Raw genomic sequence first — 21659 nt, forward strand, 5'->3', positions numbered from 1 at the left:
GCTTGGGACAGCCCCATGTTCTTACTTTCAAACAAACAAACAAACAAACAAAAAACCCTCTGACTCACATTGACTGTTTGCATGTGCAAATGTTTGCAACTACCTTATTAGGCATGTTAATGGGTACGTTTTTACACCGAGATTTAAACAAATACCCTTTTCGAGAGGACGACTGATTACTTGTTGTGGTCTTGGACTCATCATGTGAATGTCAGCCAAGACAAAACGGCAGTTACAGTTGAAGTCACAAGTTTACTTTATAAAAACCACCTCCTTGTTTCTACACTCACTGTCCATTTTATCAGCTCCACTTATATAGAAGCAAATTTGTAGTTCTACAATTACTGACTGTAGTCCATGAATGCTTTGTTAGCCCCCTTTCATGCTGTTCTTCAATGTTCAGGACTCTCCCAGGACCACTACAGAGCAGGTATTATTTAGGTGGTGGATCATTCTCAGCACTGCAGTGACACTGACATGGTGGTGGTGTGTGTTGTGCTGGTATGAGTAGATCAGACACAGCAGCACTGCTGGAGTTTTTAAACACCTCACTGTCACAGCTGGACTGAGAATCGTGGGCAGCGTCTTATGACCACTGATGAAGGTCTAGAAGATGACCAACTCAAACAGCAGCAATAGATGAGCGATCGTCTCTGACTTTACATCTACAAGGTGGACCAACTAGGTAGGAGTGTGTAATAGAGTGGACAGTGAGTGGACACCTTATTTAAAAACTCCAGCAGCACTGCTGTGTCTGATCCACTCATACCAGCACAACACACACTAACACACCACCACCATATCATTTTAACTGCAGTGCTGAGAATCATCCACCACCTAAATAATACCTGCTCTGTGGTGGTCCTGTGGGGGTGATATGATAACAATGATATCTACCCATAATATGACTTTGCACACTTCATTTTGACATACTAATCTCTATTGCTTAGCATTTGCTTTCTGGTCTTCTTTCATATTTAATCGAAACAGTGTGGGGAAAATACCTGGCTTCGTCTCAAACCACATGCTGCCTTGCAATGTGTTTAATTGACACTATTTTCAGCTATGGTGTACAATTTGAAATGCAGCTTAGTCAGTTGGGTGTGTGTTTGTTTGTGTGTTTGTGTGTGTTTGTGTGTGTTTGTGTGTTTGTGTGTTTGTGTGTGTGTGTGTGTGTGTGTTTGTGTGTGTGTGTGTGTGTGTGTGTGTGTGTGTGTGTGTGTGTGTGTGTGTGTGTGTGTGTGTGTGTGTGTGTGTGTGTGTGTGTGTGTGTGTTCCCGGGAGGAACCGTCAGGCCCCTTAAGGTATTATATACTTATACCAAGTGATCAGTTCTAATTTAACCTACAACATTTAAAGAAATACAAATCTAAGCAAATAAATCCTTCATACCTGTGTATTCAATTTGTGTTGTAATGTGAAGATTAATAAAGTCTCTTTGTCTCTCTCTCTGCTGTTGGTAGAAAGAACGTCTGTCCAGCTATAAATTCCCAGCAGACCAATTTCAAAAGACAGTACAATTGACCAATCATTTATTGCTTCTAAATAGGTGGGCTTTGTTATTACTAACTTTCTAAGTTCTGCCCACTGTGTGGACATGGATGTAATATAGACTCATTAATAGTGATGGTTTCTGTACAGAAATGTCATGTGAAATGGCTGTTGGTTATGGCTGTTCTTTAGTTACTAAATTTAAGGTAAGCAAATACATTTACTTAAACCATTCGTTCTGTTTCTTAAGAGTACAAGAGTTCAAGAGAACAGGATGCAGTGTACTGTACATGTAGCTTGTGTACTATAAAGCAATTATTTGTAAGGAGGATTTGCATCTTGCTTAAAAAAATGCAGTTTTAGCCGTTCAGGTGGCGCAGCGGTAAAACACGCTAGCACACCAGAGCTGACTCCTCATAACTGACGCAATTACGACCTCTGCTGGCTGATTGGTGCCACCTGCACAGAGTCGAGGAATAATGTGGACAGGGTGGGGCTCTCCGTACACAAAGCTGATCCGTGTATGAACTCGCCTCGTGCAAGTAAAAAGATGCAGTCGGCTACTGCACTTGTGTTGGAAGGGGCGTGTGTCAGTCTCGCTTACCTCAATCAGAAGAGGGGATCAGCATCAGTAGAGGGGAAGCTGGGAAATGCTGTTATGATTGCTCTCACTGTGTTGTTTGCTGGTTGCATTTTTAAGGCTACACTATTGTCTTTATTTTTGTTTTTTGACTTTTGTAGTAGAGGAATACAACCGCGTGTCAGGGTCGTTTTTAACTTTGATAATAAACGTTGTAATTTTTCAAGAATAAAGTCGTAATATATCAGTCATGTGCTAATGGTTTTGGAGTGTGATGTACAACAAGCTCATTGTGGCTCCATACTATTGAGCAAATAGTGTATTTATTTAAACCTTTATTAAGACAATTCATTTTTATGCTAATTTTACATTAAAAATTTAATGTTCTGTAAGTCAGAATGCTAGCTAGAGTTCCTGAGTTGCTTTCTTTTACACTTTTTAATTAACGGATTGACTAATGGCAACCATGCTAATAAGAAAAGTGGGTTTCTAATTAGTAGGTTTGCGTTCTCTCCGACATATTCACTAATGCAGGGATTCTTGTGCATAATCAGTGAAGCCAGCGAGTACCATCTTGCACACTCAAAGGCCCTTTGTAGGGTTGTGTGTCTGTGTGTGTGCTCTTTAAAAAGTTTATGTAGTTAATTTTTTAATTTATGTTTATGTTGACTCATTGCTCTGCATGAAGCTTGTCATTAATGGCAACGCGTCAGCGGAGTAATACCATTGTGGTGTGAAAAGACTGTGCTGTTATCACGAATATCAGCACGTTTAGAACGCTTCTCAACCAATCAGATTGTAAGGTCGGAACTACCTGTTGTATAAAGACTTATAAGGCAGGTTATTTAGACGCACTACTTAGAACGCAATTACGTCACCACAGTTTCTGCTTACTAATAGGGATATAATTATGCACTCTACCCACGATGCGATACGATTCACGATACTGGGTTCACGATACGATTTTTTCCCAAATTTTTTTTTTTTTAAACAAAATGAAATTAAAGACAAATTATGACAAAGTTTCCTTTTATTATTTCTCTTTAAAAATAAAATGAAATACTGTATTTGTGCTTATCTTTTATTTATCTAAATAATGAATTCCCTTTTATTTCTGAGGTAGGTACAAACTATGCTAAATAATGCTTATAATTGTGTAAAAAAACTGAAATGAAATTTTAACATTAATACAAATACAACATTATATAAATAAATGAATAATACAAATAAAGTAAGTATCCTTACATAAATACATTTGGCTGGAAAATCCCCTACCTGGCAACTTTGTGAAGTGCCGTCAACCAGGCGAGCTGAATAGGGCCAGTGCCCTCTGCTGTTTAAAGTGAACATCGATTCATCTTAAATGAATAACCGATTTGAATCGTGGCACGTAGGCACCGACTATTAACTGTCTTGTGGTGCATCGTTACATCCCTGCTTACTAAACTAACACAGTTAGCCTCAGACCATTCAATTCAACATATGGTCAGATTATCACTTAGAATTAAGGCACCTCAGTAGGCAGCATTTTAAGGTGTCTAGAATTTATACAGCCTTCTTAGGGGCGCGCATAGGATGACATGAAAAGCCGTCTGTGTAGAGAGCTCACTAGGTTTTCAGACTGACTTGGATGAACCTTTTGGCTGATTGTTTATGCTTGTGGTAACGAATTGGATACAGGGCAGTGGTAGCTTAGCAGGAAGGGTACTGTACTAGTAATCAGGATTGCTAGGCCATACAGACTTCACCACTGCCAGGTTGCCAGTGTTGGGTCCTTGAACAAGACCTGTAGTCCTCAATTGCTTGGGTTATATTCAGTTCTAAATCTAAAACATCTGCTATTTAAATATATCTAAATATAAGAATATCTTTAGGGAAAACTTAAAGTTACCCTTCCACAAGAGTAGTATATATATTTTGAACCGATTCTGATAGTTGGGTCAAGGTAGCATCTGAAACTCAGTTTTTAAAAACGAACCTAAGCCTCACCCCACACCCACTGGCCGTCTAAACTTCAGTCATGGTCACTTACTGTGCACTATCCTCTGATCACAAAAATCCTCAGGCTCTCTGTACCACTAACACTACAGATCTTTTTATGTTTTTAAGTTATGTAGTGTGCTGTTCACACCTAGATATAAAAGACTTTACTCTCTAGCTTACTAAAACTGAGGCTGTCTTTATAATCCAAACATGCAGGCCAGCCAGTATTTATTGTTATGGAAGGCTGACCACTATTTCCAGTGCTTTGCTTACACCATGGAAAGCATGAACACAGCAGGAAAATGTTGTTCAGCCAGATATGTAACTAATAGGGGCACTTTCACTTCCACTCTGAGTTTATATGCAGTTCTGTTCTCTAGTTTTGTTCTTGCTTCACATGTAACCAATATACTGGTTGAATATAGATAGTGAGTAAACCCTCAGATTAAAATCCTAAACCATGTTTCATTTCTTCCAGGCACGTCCAGCCATGATTGAAGACAAGGGTCATCGCGTGACGGACTACTTTGTGGTGGCCGGACTGACGGACAAGTCCACACCACTGGAGCAGGACCTGTCCGAGACCAAGTCGAGCGGACCCAAAGCCCCCATCACTGACTTAGCAGTGATTAACAAGTCAGCGGGTGAAACGGTGCCTGAGGGTTTTACATGTATAGAAAGCACATACAGCGGCCAGCAGGCCAATCTCAACCACGGCAGCCTGAAAAGTCCCGAACTCTTTCTTTGTTATAAGAGAGGCCATGGAAAGCCCCCCCTCTGTGACATTGGGTAAGTGTGTGTGCTAGGTGACATTTGCTGTTTTATACTTTCGTTTGCTTAATGAGGTTAACTTTAACATGCACTTCAATGGATCAAACTTATCAGCAGATCTGTGCATATTGCAAGCTGTAATTAAAGCTGAACTACCGGCAATATATTGCTTTTGAGGAACTGGCTCAACTGATAATGTGTCATTCAGATCAACCATAAAGTAGTTTATTTCAAGAATAACATTGTCCATGGACCTTATAGGGGAACAGTTTCATTTCAGCCGTAACATTAAAACCACCTCCTGGTTTCTACACACACTGTCCATTTTATCAGCTCCACTTACCATATAGAAATACTTTGTAGTTCTACAATTACTGACTGTAGTCCATCTGTTTCTCTACATACCTTTTTAGCCTGCTTTCACCCTGTTCTTCAATGGTCAGGACCCCCACAGGACCACCATAGAGGAGGTATTATTTAGGTGGTGGAGCTGATAAAAGGGACAGTGAGTGTAGAAACAAGGAGGTGGTCATAATGTTATGCCTAATCAGTGTATTTTGATGTGTGTAATGCCAAAGCTTTAAAAAAAAATCTTTATACACAAAAAATACCCGTCACTTTTCAAGTAGGTCCTGGGTTTGATTTCCAGGTGGAGCGGTCCGGGTCCTTTCTGTGTGGAGTTTGCATGTTCTCCCCGTGTCTGTGGGTTTCCTCCGGGAGCTCCAGTTTTCTCCCACAGTCCAAAAATATGCAAGTGAGGTGAATTGGAGATACAAAATTGACCATGACTGTGATTGATATTAAAGACTTGAACTGATGTATGAATCTTGTGTAACCAGTAATAACTTTAAATGACCTTTAATTACCTTACCAGTCATTAAAGTGTGTACACAATGAAGTTCTAATGAAGTCCTAATAAATAAATGAATAAATACATTCATAAATTATTAAATCAAACAGAAATGGCCCACTAAATCAGCTGAATAGAGAAGCTCTCAGCATAAGCACAAGCTTGGTTGGCTTTTTAGATAAACAGTAGTTATATGTTGATGAATAGCTTAAGTGACCTACAGTACATGTTCGATTAGCATCTACTGTGCTGTTAACTTGGGTTTTTCAATGTAAAGCTGAGGTCTCTGTCTATAATGACCCATCATTAAAAGTCCAAAGACATATCAAGAGGAGCAATTCTGTATTTAGTGCACATAGGTTTAAGCTTATGAGCTTAAACTCCTAAATCTTTTATTGGTTTGAAGCCTTTTGAACATATAGCCATGCTTTCTAATGTAGTGGGGCGCTTCACTATAAATAAAAAAATAAACTATAACGAAAAAATAAAATAAGAGTAATAAAGACAATACAACTTTCAGCTGTGTCTTATTTTTCAATGTACACTGGCATTGCCCTCTCACAAACTAGTAGGAAGTGCAGTGTTGTTGATGTAATGGAAATTATGGTTATCTGACATCTAACCGAACTCACAGCTCACTGAACACCGAACTTGTGGCTCCAACTAAATATCTACATTATTCGTGAGCTGAGATCACGAATACAGGCTGAGCGGCCACACGAACAATTATTGGCCTGTTGTTCAGATAGGGGCGGGATTAAGCCGGATGGGGACTCTCTCTCAGTGCGATTACGACCTCTGCTGGCCGGTTGGTGGTGCCTGCACGGAAATGGGGAAGGAGTGTGGTAGAGGGTGAGGCTCTCCGTACACAGCGCTCTACCGCACTGCACTCGTCAAATGTAGGTGATAAGATGTTCGATTGCTGTGCACGTGTCAGAGGGGGCGTGGAGCAGCCTCGTCCTCCACAATCAGGAGCAGGGACCAGCATTAGTGAGAGGATGATTGACTGGCAGAAATTGGATGTGCTAAAGTGGGAGAAGAAGGGGGAAAAAAAAAAAGAATTAATTTAGAAAACTGTGTATGGCCAAAGTTAGGATACACTGCTTCGATATCTTGTGTAGAGTTAACACACACAGTGCAATGCAAACTGGGAAGTGTAGTACGTAATACATTTATGAAGTGAATAGTTGGTGTGACCATGCCTCTTTATGTGTTGACAGTTTGGTTCTCTGTTTGTCAGTTGACAATAAACATAACACTGCACGACTTGGCAGGCCAGACTGGTTTGGGAGTGCTCTTGCATCATCTTCATTTGCGTCATGCTTTACTGGTTACAGACGTTCAGGGAAGTCAGTAACAGCCCTCGTATTGCACAAGCTAGCACTTGAACTCACCATTCATTCCAAGTCCTTTCACTAAGTCTTTTCTCTAAGTCTGTCCGTTGAACTTTTACTTCATGTACTTTTAGTCTCCGGTCCTTAAAAGCAGCTTCTTTTGATACAGAGATGGAAAGTGTTCAGTTACTTTATTATACATGAACAGATTCTGTTTATATAAAGCCTGCTGTTAGGAATTTTATATAATTAAGTCAGGCTTGCAGCTCGGTGCCACTCATTTGCAGCCTCGTCCATGTGTAAACAGAAGATTAAATGTCAGACTGAAGATGTGATCCAGTCATCGCTAAAGTATCAAATGGCCTTGCTTTATGTTCGGTGCAGGCAGTACACAGTAGATTCCATTACGGCCTTCAGTATTATATAACCTGATACGGCCCGATGATATACTCTGGTTCCAGTCATTGTTCGAGTACTACAAGGTGTTGTGACTCTAAATATTAAAAAGCATAATTTCAGTGAACCGTTTTCTCTTAGTAGTTCCTATTAAATGTTTTTAATCTGGTAAATCTTTAAAGTCTTTTTAAATCCTGCGCTGTGGGAACCTGTGTTTGACTGCTGTGTGGGATTGTTTGCACTGATAGTAGGTTTTATATTGCACCAGGGCTTTGTTGTGCTTTTACGAAAGTCTCAAAGCATCACAAGGTAATAACAGTGCTGAAGTCCTGATAAGACTTCAACCTTCGAAACAAGCCCAAATAAAGATTGGTTAACATGGACTAGGTGTACAATTACATGTACCCCTTTTTAAGCAAATGCAGTTACTTTAGAATTCTGCATTAATACTCAGTTTATCTGACTTATTATTATAATCCATTGGATTATAATAAACAACCACATTCTGCCTAAACCCGAGCCAGTTTTACTTTATATGTTATTTACCCCTAATACATTAACGTATGTAACCCTTTGGCATAATGCCATGCTCAGGATACGTGTTCCAATGAATAAGACAAATAAGACACATCGCCTACTAATAATGAAATTCTGTGCTTGATGCTTTCCCTATGTGTTGGAGGCCTGCAAAGATCACAGCGAGAACACCATGTAGTGCAAAATACATGAAAATGTTTACGAGACAATTCTGCAACAAAACAATAACCGAAACCACATGTCCTGATTTAAAGAAGGCTGTTCAAAAACAAGCTAAATGCTTTTATTGGTGCTATCAGGTTCCATCAGTTAATAAATTCAAAGGCTCACATACACTAATCAGCCGTAACATTAAAACCACCTCCTTGTTTCTACACTCACTGTTCATTTTTATCAGCTCCACTTACCATATAGAAGCACTTTGTAGTTCTACAATTACTGACTGTAGTCCATCTCTACATACTTTTTAAACCTGCTTTTACTGTTCTTCAATGGTCAGGACTCCCACAGGACCACCACAGAGCAGGTATTATTTGGGTGGTGGATCATTCTCAGCACTGCAGTGACACTGACATGGTGGTGGTGTGTTAGTGTGTGTTGTACTTGTATGAGTGGATCAGACACAGCAGTGCTGGAGTTTTTAAATACCGTGTCCACTCACTGTCCACTCTATTAGACACTCCTACCTAGTTGGTTCACCTTGTAGATGTAAAGTCAGAGACGATCGCTCATCTATTGCTGCTGTTTGAGTTGGTCATCTTCTAGATCTTCATCAGTGGTCACAGGATGCTGCCCATGGGGTGCTGTTGGCTGGATATTTTTGATTGGTGGACTATTCTTAGTCTAGCAGGGACAGGGAAATGTTTAAAACCTCCAGCAGTGCTGCTGTGTCTGATCCACTCATACCAGCACAACACACACTAACACACCACCACCATGTCAGTGTCACTTCAATGCTGAGAATGATCCACCACCCAAATAATACCTGCTCTGTGGTGGTCCTGTGGGAGTCCTGACCATTGAAGAACAGCATGAAAGGAGGCTAACAAAGCATGCAGAGAAACAGATGGACTACAGTCAGTAATTGTAGAACTACAAAGTGCTTCTATATGGTAAGTGGAGCTGATAAAATAGACAGTGAGTGTAGAAACAAGGAGGTGGTTTTAATGTTATGGCTGATCGGTGTAAATGCAATAACAAGAAGAACCAAGGATTTGATCTTCTCTAGGGTTTACTTTTCAGTTCATTTCAAAGAGTTCACAAAGCTTTCTTGCAGCTGTACTCAGGGTATGCCTGTTTTGCATAATCGGTTTAGGCACATGTAAATCAGATTTAAATGTAGTAGTGTAAAAGCAGGTAATGGTATCAACTGGTTATTTTAATGCCAAAAGTCATTGCTGGATGTACATGAGGTAAACTTCTTGCTTCTTAAACCTAATATACGAGGGTTCTTCAAAAAGTTTCCACACTTTTCAAAACTCTATTTATTAAGAATTTCAAAATCAAATGACATCACTTTTCTACACAGTCACCTTCTGATGCATTATTTCCAGTGTCGTACCAACTTTTTAATGCCATCAGCAAAAAATGTTTTTGGTTGATCGCATAGCCACTGATGCACCCCTGCTTTCACATCATCATCACATGAAAATCGTCTTCCCCTTAAAGCTTCTTTGAGCAGTCCAAAAAGGTGGAAATCAGATGGCCCTAATTTCGGACTATAAGTTCTCTTTCAGACACGACCAGTTACTACTCCTCCCGCCCTCACTGTTTCCAACCAAAATATAAAGGTGCGAAAACTTTTTGACGATCCCATGTGTGTAACAGTGTGTATATAGTGATGGTACAATGTTTGCTATAACAGAGTGGTTGTTATAATAACTCCTGTCATAGCATTCATCCAACAAAGGGATTTCGGAAAGTAATTTGGGTAAAATGAGTCATGATCTGCTGGCAGCTACTGCAGGACTATTGTTTCGGTGCCCTGGCGTACAGTAATTTGGGCGTTTTCTTCCAAGCTCCTCAGTTTTATGTGTTCTGTTTTTTAGGGTAATGTATGATGGGAAAGAAAGGCTGATCCAGGGCTGCGAGGTTATCCAGGCCACACCGTATGGTCGCTGTGCTAACGTCAATAACAGCTCCGCCACATCTCACCGCATCTTTATCACGTTCAGGCGAGCGCCGCATGCCCAGCCTCGCAACTCTCTGGCTGTTACAGACATCTGTGTAATAGTCACAAGTAAAGGAGAGACTCCGCCTCATACCTTTCTCAGGGTGGACAAGAACCTGAACTGTGGAGTGGTGAGGCTACACTGGATCTTTCAAATAATATTTGCATGAATTGTATAATAAAGCACAGTTTTATAACACCAAATTATAAACACGTTATTTTATTTTGCCTGATTGGGTTCTATGTAGTTTTTTTTTTTTTCTTTTTTTTTTCTAAATGCAAATTGGTGTTTCTTTACAGTGGCTTTGTCATAGCAGCAAAAACGTGGTGTTTTGCTTAGAATTTTAACATTTTACTTATTTCAGTGTTTTAATCTGCTGTGCTTTGCTAAGCAATCCAGCAGGCAAACATTTCTGAAAGCAACTACCTGTGTTTCATAAAGGTTAAATTAGTTTATGACATGCTTTATCTTAAAATTAAATTCTCAAAATGTTACTTGTCAAACAAAATCAATATAGTCCCAATTGTGCTCTAATTACATATAAGCAATGAAAACAAATTGACAAATTATCTACACTTGATTGACCCTGGTGGCTAAATAAATGGGTAGATTTATGGGTAGATGCATCTTCTCACATGGCATGTAATGTTTTCAGATGAAGACAATTAGGGAAGACAATTACTGGGATGACAATTAGGGATGTCATGTACTTGCTTAAGGTCTATTTTGCGCTGGAGGGGAAATGTAGTGCACCAAACTGGCTGTACGATGCTATTACAATGATACCATGTTTGCTTTTATTCCATGTTAGGTAATGATTAATACATATTTGAAGTAAAAGTAATGATACTAACAATGCCACATTTCATTAAAAGAAATAAACACACGTTTACTACTTGTAATAAAATGTGTAAGTAAACGTTATTAGCTAATTTGTCATGACGACTGATATTATAATATAGTAATTGTTGATTGGTTAGTTGTTAAATTGGCTGCTTACAGTTTCTATTGAGGCTTGGGGTTTGGTGGTGCAACGATAAAACATGCTAGTCCACAATAGCTGATATTCAAACCCTTGACCATAGCTGGTGGGGTGTCTACACGAACATAATTGACCATTTCTATAAGAATTTTGGCCAGTACAAAGTGCACTTGTCTGTGTGCTCTTAGTGCCGGTCCCAAGGCTGGATAATATAGGGAGGGTTATGTCAGGAAAGGTGTCCAGCTCTAGCAACCCCTAAAAATACAGGAGCAGCCGAAAGGTGGGGAAATAAGTTTTGACCATGTGACTTACCTAGTAAAATGTTATGTTTCTACTGGCAAATTGCTGCTATTAATTACATTTATTTTGGCAACATTTTCTTTGAAGGGCCTCTCAGGTGGGGCAGCGGTATATGACGCCAGCACACCAGAGCTGTGATTTCGAATACATCGTATCGAATCTCAGTTCTGCCATTTGGCTGGGCTGGGCGGCTACATGAACATCGGTTAACTGTTGTCCACAGGGTGGGATAAGCCGGACCAGGGTTTCTCATAACTGGTGCAATTACGAGCTCTGCTGGCCGATTGATGGTGCCTGCACAGAGTTGAGGAATAATGCTGATCAGGTTGTGGCTCTCTGTACACAAAGCTGATTCTCATATGAACTCGCCTCGTGCAGGTGAAAACATGCAGTCGGTACTGCTCACGTGTCGGAGGGGGCGTGTCAGTTGCCGAAGCTCCTCAGTCAGCAGTGAAGGAATCCTTTGGGAACAATAAAGCATCGATCTATCTATCTATGTATTAGAAAATGATTTCTTCTTTTATATTTTGACTAATAGGCTAATAATATTTGTGTGTGTGTGTGTTTGTAGTGGGGGTCCAGTGTGTACCTGTGTTACAAAAAGTCAATGTCCTCGTCCAACTCGATTGCCTATAAAGCGGGTAAGTCTTTTAAATTGTCTGTTTTTTTTTTATTTATTCTTCAGAGCCGTAGATAACTATCAGTACCCAGTCTGACAGTGCTAAATGTTAGCGCTTATCTTTATGTATTTGACACCCTTTGTAATTTCTGCCCCTCCTTCACAGCAAATAACCATCAAGGTGTTTATCATCCGAGCCGAGCGTAACGGAAAGGAGATTTACGCGTTAATGTTGCTATCTGTTTGTTTGATCAAGATATCAGTTGCAGTAGCACATTATGGAATTAGACTTTTACAGGCTTACCAGTTTACAAGTGCACCAGTTGCTCAGTAATTCTTTCTTTTATTTTGGTGTTGTGTGATGACAAAAACAGAAACATCTGACTAATATTAAATGTCAAGAAAGATAAAGGGCAGAATGTGCATTATCTATATAGGCCATATGTTATTATCTAAACATTGTACACTATTATTTTGTTGGACCGCCTTCAGCTTTGGCATTGTTTTCACAACTTTATGCAACGTCCAGAGATCTTGTACTGATGACTGATGACTTGACTTACTCCATAAAGTCTTCTCCGGCACCGCCCAAAGACTTTCTAAGTACTTAACGTCAGGACTCTATGATGGCCAATTCATTAGTGAGAATATTCCTCATTCCTCATGCTCCCTGAACCTCTTTTTCACAATTTGAGCATGATACATCTTGTCATAATTACATTTTAATTTGCCCATTCCTTAATGGAATAAAATCCACTGATTGGATAACCTGGTCATTCAGTACATTCTTCTGAGACTAGACCTGACCAAATGAGATGACCCCAGCTCCATAACCCTGCCATCAGAGGCTTGTACAGTGGGCAATATGAGATAGACAGACAGACAGGCAGACACTTTATTAATCCCGAAGGAAATTAAGGCCTCAGTAGCAAGTTACATAAATCAAAAAGTCAAAAGTAATAGTACACACTACAGAGATTCACATTATACAAACAAGTATCTGTATAATAACAACACTCAGACAACACACAACACCAAACACCTTCACTCATCACATCATGCTTTTTTATTTGTACTTCAGCTTGCTTCTATTGCTATTTCTATTTTTATATTGCTCCAGAGTCCAAGCTTCCTCAGCAAACTCTTGCCTAACCTCATTAACTTTTAGTATTCTTATGGCCATGGTCCCATTTTTTGTGTCCTTTTTACATTGGGCATGTGGAAATGCTCTTAATGTCACTATTACACTGAAGTTCTACAGAAGCTGACGGTTCACCACTATCCTATGAGGTCGTTTTATTGCTGGATGCAGTCCAATACTTTGATCCCTCTGAAACACATTAAAATCTCTTCCATGGCCACGGAATAATCTTCCGCTGTAGTGGTTTAACAAACAAGAAGCTACTCACTTAATCAGTTAGGGTTCAAAGACTTTTTTTTAATGTGCATTATGCCATGTGTTTACTGGTCTTCCTGTCTCATTCAAGAGCTTTAATTCTGTACAAATCAAGTAAGTCAAAGTATATACTTTTCCCCATTATACAATATATAATAACAATTAAAGTCTTACTGTACATGACTTAACATAATGGTCAGGTCCTTTCACTTCATTTTATTATGTTAATATTCTTAGAGCTTTCATTTGCCTTTATCTTCACGCTACTCTACTTCCTGTTGAGCTGATATGTTTGGACTTGTTAATCGTGAAAAGGCAAGACTTCCTGACTCGCCTTTCACTTGTTCTGATAAGTAATAACCATGGTAAGGTGTTGTCACATACCTGACTTTATTGTTTTTTGTGTGGATTTGGAGCACTGTATAATATTATAATGATATAAACTTGATGATAAAATGATATTTTGTCTAAAAGTCTTGGTAACTTTTAAAATGATGTAAAGGTGTTAACAATATTATTAATATTTAAGCATCTACATACTGGGGGGGGGCGGCAGGTGGCTAAGTGTCGCCTCACAGCAAGAAGGTCCTGGGTCCGATCCCCAAGTGGGGTGGTGTGCGTCCTTTCTGTGTGGTTTACTCTGGGAGCTCTGGTGTCCTCCCAGAGTCCAAAGACATGCAAATGAAGTGAATTGGAGATACCAAATTGTCCATGACTCTGTGCGATATAACCTTGTGACCTGATGTATCTTGTGTAATGAGTAACTACTGTTTCTGTCGTGGATGTAACCGAAGGTTGTAAAACATGACGTTAAAATCCAACAAAAACAAACAAACATACTGGAGACAATTGTATAAACCTTTGTGTTTGAGTATTATTATAATCTACCCTCCACCTATTAAATGAAAACATTTCTGGGCCGCTCAGGTGGCGCAGCGGTAAAAACACACGCTGGAACCAGAGCTGTATCCTTAAATACATCGTATCGAATCTCAGCTCTGCCTGCCGGCTAAGGCTGAGCGGCCACATGAACAACGATTGGCCTGTTGTTCAGATATGAGCGGGACTAAGCTGGATGGGGTCTCTCTCCCATGACTGGTGCAATTACGACCTCTGCTGGCTGATTGATGGCGCCTGCACAGAGATGAGAAAAGAGTGCTTTCAGGGTGTGTCTCTCCGTACACAACACTGGGCTGCACTGCACTCGTGCAGGTGATAAGATGCATACGGCATGCTGCCCGCGTGTCGGAGGGGGCGTGGGTTAGCTTTGTTCTCCTGAATCAGAGCAGGGATCGGCATTGGTGGAGAGGAAGCATGACGCAATCGAGCAATTGGACGTGTTAAAAAGGGGAGAAAATGCATAAACAAAAATAGAAAAAAACATTTCTAACATTTTTATGTTTTTATTTATTTATTATTATTATTATTATTATTGTTATTATTATTTTAACCACGAGCCAATTAAACCATAACCCAGTCATTGAATGAGGGTCCGTGTGCATTTTGGTCATTTGATTTTCATTTAAAAATATATTATTGAATAATGAGAAAATGTTTATTTGATTTTATTTTCAGTTTGTGAAACTAAGGCAAAGCTATTTCTTGTTTTTTCCTTCGACAATAACAGAACCAAAAACGAGAAACGACCCATTTCTGAATAATAGTTTTTAAAATGAAAATCAAATGAGCAAAGGTACACAGTCTCATGAGAAAGGTCACTCTGTTTTTTCTTTATTTAATATTTGATCTGTATTTTCCATTACATTTTATAGCTTACGTTTTTGTCTGAAGTTTACTGCCAGCCTAATATAACCATAATCTAATAATCAACATCAATGCCTCACTTCTTTCTAATGAAATACACATTAACAAACATGCTTGATGAAAAGAACATTATGTTGTTGAATCCTCGGACAGCCAGGACATCACACTGATCAAATTCACCCAGTCCTGACAACCTATTTTTTCCTACCAGGTCTGATCTTCCGCTACCCAGAAGATGATTATGAGAACTTTCCCCTTTCTGAGTCAGTGCCTCTGTTCTGTCTTCCTATGGGGGCCAAGATTGAGTGCTGGGCTCCAAACACACGCTACCCCTCACCTGTCTTCTCCACGTTTGTCCTAACCAACTCGTCTGGGGAAAAGGTAGAAAACACAGCTCACTCCATCCTTCACTCACGATCCTACAGGAATTTGCTTGCACTGACCTTTCTGAGCAGAAAATATAATAACAGCCCTGCTACAATGTGCTGGTTTATTTTAGTCTATACGCTTTTTGTAATACAGTGGTACCTTGTAACTCAGTCCCCTTAACTCAAAATCTTTGAAACTCTGCGCCCTTCATCGAGAAATTTTTACCCTTAAACTCAACATTTCCCTTAAACTGAAGGTGTTAAATTTTTTTTAATTTTTTTTTTTATTTTTTTATATTTGTTAAATTTCAAATGAACAGTCACTTTGTTCAGCGCACGGCTTGAGCAGTGCGGTAAAACATCATCAAAGTGTGCATATGAGACGAATCTGCATTTGTGTGGAATAACCGTCACATTCACTCTGAAAGCTTTGTGTTTAGCTGGATTTTTCTCCTGTTTCACTTTTAAACTTGTGTTATAGCTCAGGGTGCTGAGAAATTGTGAGAATCAGCTTTTCCAAGAGAGTCTAAAATGCTTATAGTTAAGCTTGATGTGACTTAATGTATTAAAGGAACGACATAGAAACACTAAACCTCTCTTCATTATTACTGCTCATGAGTTCTCTCAACTAATGAAATTTCTCGCTCAATGTTTTACTACAATAAGTCACGTTAAGCTTCGTGCACCACCACACTTCATAGAAAATAACGGCACAGCCAGCGCAAAAGCTATTGTGCCACTTCTCATGTGAATGCGCCTTTACTGAACGGAATACGGTCTTCAAAGATCAAGCATCTCTACGATTAAGAAGCATAAGAAAACAATTAAAAAGTAATAGTGAAGAGCAGGCTTTATGGTATTCTTTTTTTTTAATTTTAACTGTTTTTAATTGTATTTTATTGTTATTTATATTATATTTGTGGTATTTTCAGTGTATAAGTGTCAAAAACAATCTATTATTTTACATTAGCCTAAAATATATGCAGTTCCACGGGACCATGAAACGCATTAACAGGTTTCTTATACATCCTTATGGAAAAAAATACCTTGAAACTCAACGCCTTTTAAACTCAACGCCACTCCCATAACCAACTGATGTTGAGTTTCAAGGTACCACTGTATTGTAATAGGTTTTCCACACATTCGAAATAATTTCCGGGCTTAGACTGCTTAAGGTTATGTAATTATGGAAAAAATTTTAATCGTTTGGACCAATAACCTTAAACCATTCAGGTCAAACATGTCTCTCTCTCTTTTTCCAGAGGTGCTTTAATAAATTTTATGCCTGATTCCAGTTTCATTCCAACATAAAATCACAATACAGTTCAGCCAAAATTAAAAAGCTTTTTAATTCAGTCAATGTCTCGCCAGTGTTTAGTCATGCCAGATTTACTCAGGCTGAATGAGTAATAGGTTCAGTAAATGTACTTTACATTGGCACAAGGCAGAAATACACCCTGGAGAGGAAGCTAAGCCATTTTTTGACATCTCACACACCTATCTATGCACAACTAGGCTGTAAGTTAATGCAGCCAGTCCACCTGCATATTTTTATTTTGCTCACCCAGACCCTTGGATGACATTCAAAACTTCTTAAAGACTTCACATTACTGGCTCGGTGGGTAGCACTCTTGCCTCGCAGCAAGAAGGTCCTGGGTTTGATTCCTTGGTGGAGTGGTCAGGGTCCTTTCTGTGTAAAGTGTGCATGTTCTTCCCTGTGTCTGTGTGGGTTTCCTCCGGGAGTTCTGGTTTCTGGAGTAAGGAGTGAGAGAAATTGGAGATACAAAATTGTCCATGACTGTGTTTGACATTAAAGAACTTGAACTGATGAATCTTGTGTAACCAGTAATTACCTGTTCTGTCATGAATGTAATCAAAGTGTGTAAAACATGATGTTAAAATCCTATTAAAATATTTTTTGTTACTGTAGTTCAAAGTTTAAAATGTTCATATATGTTGTTGCTTTACTTAGAGAGATTTTGTTTGTATTTGGGTTTGCTTGTCATCATGCTAAGACTTACATCTTTGGCATGATCGTATGAAACCTCTCATAATGTCGCACTGTTCTATACTCTACGTAGGTGTATGGTGCAGCCATCCAGTTCTATGAGCTCTACCCAGCAGAGAACTTGAGTGAGAAGCAGAAGATTCAACTTGGACTCCTCACCACTGTGGACAAGAAGCCCATTCCCAATCGCACAGTCAACGCAAACAAGTGCATCTGTGTGCTGTCCCGCTGGCCTTTCTTCCAAGCTTTTAAGGACTACCTCCTCTTCGTTTACAAGCTCTCGACTAATGCTGGTGACCCTCTGCCCATTGAGAAGTAAGAGAACTGCAGGGTTTATGACTAGATGTAATGTTGATAGTAAACAAGTCTACAAGACGGTACCAGTTTACACCAAACAAGTTGTAGTTTTGCTTGAAACTGAATTTAAACAAAGCTTAGAAATGTACACTGATCAGTCATAACATTAAAACCACCTCCTTGTTTGTACACTCACTGTCCATATTATCAGCTCCACTTACCATATAGAAGCACTTTGTAGTTCTACAATTACTGACTGTAGTCCATCTATTTCTCCACCTACCTTTTTAGCCTGCTTTCACCCTGTTCTTCAATGGTCAGGACCCCCACAGGACCACTACAGAGCAGGTATTATTTAGGTGGTGGATCATTCTCAGCACTGCAGTGACACTGACATGGTGGTGGTGTGTTAGTATGTGTTGTGCTGGGATGAGTGGATCAGACACAGCAGCGCTGCTGGAGTTTTTAAATGCAGTGTCCACTCTGTTAGACACTCCTACCTAGTTGGTCCACCTAGTTGGTTCATCTATTGCTGCTGTTTGAGTTGGTCACCTTTTAGACCTTCATCAGTGGTCACAGGACGCTGCCCACGAGGCGCTGTTGGCTGGATATTTTTGGTTGGTGGACTATTCTCAGTTCAGCAGAGACAGTGAGGTGTTTAAAAACTCCAGCAGCATTGCTGTGTCTTATCTACTCATACCAGCACAACACACACTAACACACCACCACCATGTCAGTGTCACTGCAGTGCTGAGAATGATCCACCACCTAAATAATACCTGCTCTGTGGTGGTCCTGTGGGGGTCCTGACCATTGAAGAACAGCATGAAAGGGGGCTAACAAAGCATGCAGAGAGACAGATGGACTACAGTCAGTAATTGTAGAACTACAAAGTGCTTCTATATGGTAAGTGGAGCTGACAAAATGGACAGTGAGTGTAGAAACAAGGAATAATGTGTTTAATACTTCATCTTTATTAAACACATTATTGTATAACTTACAGAGCCTCCTTTAGCACAAGTGATATTTCCTGTAGTCTTGATCAAAGTCCACAGTATCAGACCTCTAGACTCTGTTTAACATTAACTTTTCCTAAGTTAATCTAGGTCATTGAAAAGGCCTCACTGTATGTATTTATTTTCTATTTCAGGCACATCTCTCATTTTATGAACAATGTGCCCTTCCCTTCCCCCCAGAGACCCAGAATACTGGTCCAGGTACGGCTACTAAAACCCTTTATTCTGAATGAACGGTTTTCAGCCGATGTGTATATACAGTATGAGATGATATTTAATAATGATGATGAGGTTTTCAAAAATGTTCTTTTTCCATCCTTCAGCTCTCGCCACAAGACAGCTTGATGCTGTCCCAGCCTGTATGTACACCTTTACCACTAAGGTAAGATGACAGTGGATTTCCCGATGTGGTCCCGATGTTTTTCTGTTTTGATCATCTGCCTGTTGCAAAGACTGATGTTTTTTAACCAAGCTTAATGGGAAAACACATTCACTTTTTTTCCCTTAGCATAAATTAATTTTATGAGCTTGGCAATTCCTGCTAAAAACTATCAGTGCCAAAGAATTGACAATGTGTTAGGAACGGGTCAGTCTAGTTTTTAAGTACAGTGTATTTGATGCGGGTTTTTTTTAGTAGTGACTAATTCAGGTTAGCCGAAGTTTGAGGAAAGAATTGCTGACTGTCAGTATTGGGTGAAGCTGTGAGTGTGCAGTTTTAACACAATCCTAATTCTGGATTAGCATTTACTGTCCTCTCTGTATGAATAATTAAGCTAAGTGTGCAAAAGCCTGTTTGTTAATGCATTCTTAAAAGGGCTAAAGTGTTGAGTTGGAAAGGTTTTATCATACTAAGTTGTAAGCTGTTGTTTGAGGAATTAGAATTAGAATTAAGTGTCCTAAACAGTTTTTTTTTATCTCCAATACAGTGGTGCAGATTATAGCACTTTGCTTGCAAACCTGGGTTCAGAAAACTGTGCAACACTGCTGCATTTGGTGCTGCTGGAGAACAAGATCCTTTTACACTCACTCCGACCAGCTGTACTGACTGGTGTAGCTGAGGCTGTAGTGGCGGTAAGTGTGTGTGTGCGCGCGTGTGTTGAAGTGTGTACGCGTGTGTGCGCGTGTGTTGAAGTGTGTACCATATAATTTTCCCAATGTGCGCAGCTCAAGACGTGATTTGACATTTCTATTTCTACCCCCTTCTCTCTGCTTTCAGATGATTTTTCCATTTCAGTGGCAGTGCCCATACATCCCTCTATGTCCTCTTTCTCTGGCTGGGGTCCTAAATGCACCCTGTCCTTTCATTGTGGGTGTGGACTCCAGATATTTTGATCTCTATGACCCCCCGCCGGATGTGGTTTGTGTGGATCTGGACACCAGCACTATTTACCTGTGAGTGTGGCAATGTTACGCAGCATAATTTTAAACAATTTTAATAAGATAAGATAGCCTTTTATTATCCCAAGGGGGAAATTTGCAGTGTTACAGCAGCCTTCAAGAAATATAATAATAATATATAATAATTATATATATATATATATATAATAAAGTAAGAAATGTGTCTTTTAAAAAAAGTTAAGCAAATATTGTACAGTTATTACAATGTATTGCACAAAGTACAGCTGGTATTGCACATATTTTAAGAAGTTATTGTACTTGAGAGCAGATTAAAACCATATGAATTATTGTGGTAGAGATGATTGTCTGCATTTGGCGTGCTGCTGGTTATATTGCCTGACAGCAGAAGGAAGAAAGGAGTTGTATTTCTCCTTTGAGCAACGTGGGTGAAGAAGCCTGTCGCTAAAGGTGCAGCCCAGTGCTGCCACAGTCTCATGCAGTGGGTGAGAGGTGTTCTCCATTAAGGATGAACGCTTGGCCATCATCCTTCTCTCCCCAACTGCCTAATAACTGCCTGATTTCAGTTATCTCATATGATTATCAGAGCTCAGAGTTGTATGTACATCTTGCCACAAACAAAATGTACATTTCTGTCATTGTCAGTCAGATTAATGACTTTACTGAAAATAAAAATTCAGCTTTTTTATTTCGTCCACAATAATGCAGAAAAGGTAAAAGTTCAGAGCAGTTTGAATAAATTGCTGTTTATTGTTATTTGTGCTTTGTTGATTAAAATGAAAATTAAATCAAGAATAGCTGTTTAATTATAAATAAATGCAGAGAAATAAATGGACTACAGTCAGTAACTGTAGAACTACAAAGTGCTTCTATACGGTAAGTAAAGCCAATAAAATGGACAATGCGTTTACAAACAAAGGAGGTGGTTTTAATGTTATGGCTGATCGGTTTAAGTGTTAAAAATAGATGTCAACTTTAAGAACTACAAACTGAACCTTAAAAAGGTTTGTTTGTATGTAGATAATTTTCTACTTATTACCTCTATCTTAAAGCCATATAAATGTCATGTCCTTTTAGTGTTTAATAGTGCATTAAATGACCCTCCATCATATCGGTTATTACACTATTATAATGGTATAATGAAATACATTAAAAAAAAAAGATGATTTCTCAAATAATATGAATTGGATCTTAAGCTAAAGCTATTGATAAGGCCTTCCGTTATCAACATTGAAAATAACTTTATTCTTCAGTTATCTGTATGATATTGCTCACTAGTTTTTACCTTGTGTTAGGTCTGATGAGAAGAAGAACTGTAGCTGGAAAAATCTTCCCAAAAAACCCTGCAAGAGCCTGATGAACTCGCTGGTTAATCTGCACCAACAGCTTAATACAGGTACGAGCACCTCTAAATCATTCAAGATATTTAGTTTTTACTGA

At 39.2% G+C, this 21659-nt stretch overlaps 1 protein-coding gene across 1 annotated transcript in view; it reads left to right on the forward strand.

Moving 5' to 3' along the window:
* The window catches only part of dennd4c (DENN/MADD domain containing 4C), an 86850-nt gene that overhangs the window by 31634 nt on the left and 33557 nt on the right, over window positions 1–21659 (forward strand). The window contains exons 2-11 of the mRNA XM_062994129.1: window positions 4533–4843; window positions 9991–10243; window positions 11967–12036; window positions 15386–15555; window positions 17624–17865; window positions 18998–19064; window positions 19187–19245; window positions 19790–19934; window positions 20080–20255; window positions 21515–21615. Coding sequence (XP_062850199.1) covers window positions 4545–4843; window positions 9991–10243; window positions 11967–12036; window positions 15386–15555; window positions 17624–17865; window positions 18998–19064; window positions 19187–19245; window positions 19790–19934; window positions 20080–20255; window positions 21515–21615 — 1582 coding nt within the window. The 5' untranslated portion in view covers window positions 4533–4544. The remainder of the gene's footprint in view (window positions 1–4532; window positions 4844–9990; window positions 10244–11966; window positions 12037–15385; window positions 15556–17623; window positions 17866–18997; window positions 19065–19186; window positions 19246–19789; window positions 19935–20079; window positions 20256–21514; window positions 21616–21659) is intronic.

Source organism: Trichomycterus rosablanca, chromosome 4, assembly GCF_030014385.1.
Source record: "Trichomycterus rosablanca isolate fTriRos1 chromosome 4, fTriRos1.hap1, whole genome shotgun sequence".
Classification (NCBI taxonomy): Eukaryota; Metazoa; Chordata; class Actinopteri; order Siluriformes; family Trichomycteridae; genus Trichomycterus; species Trichomycterus rosablanca.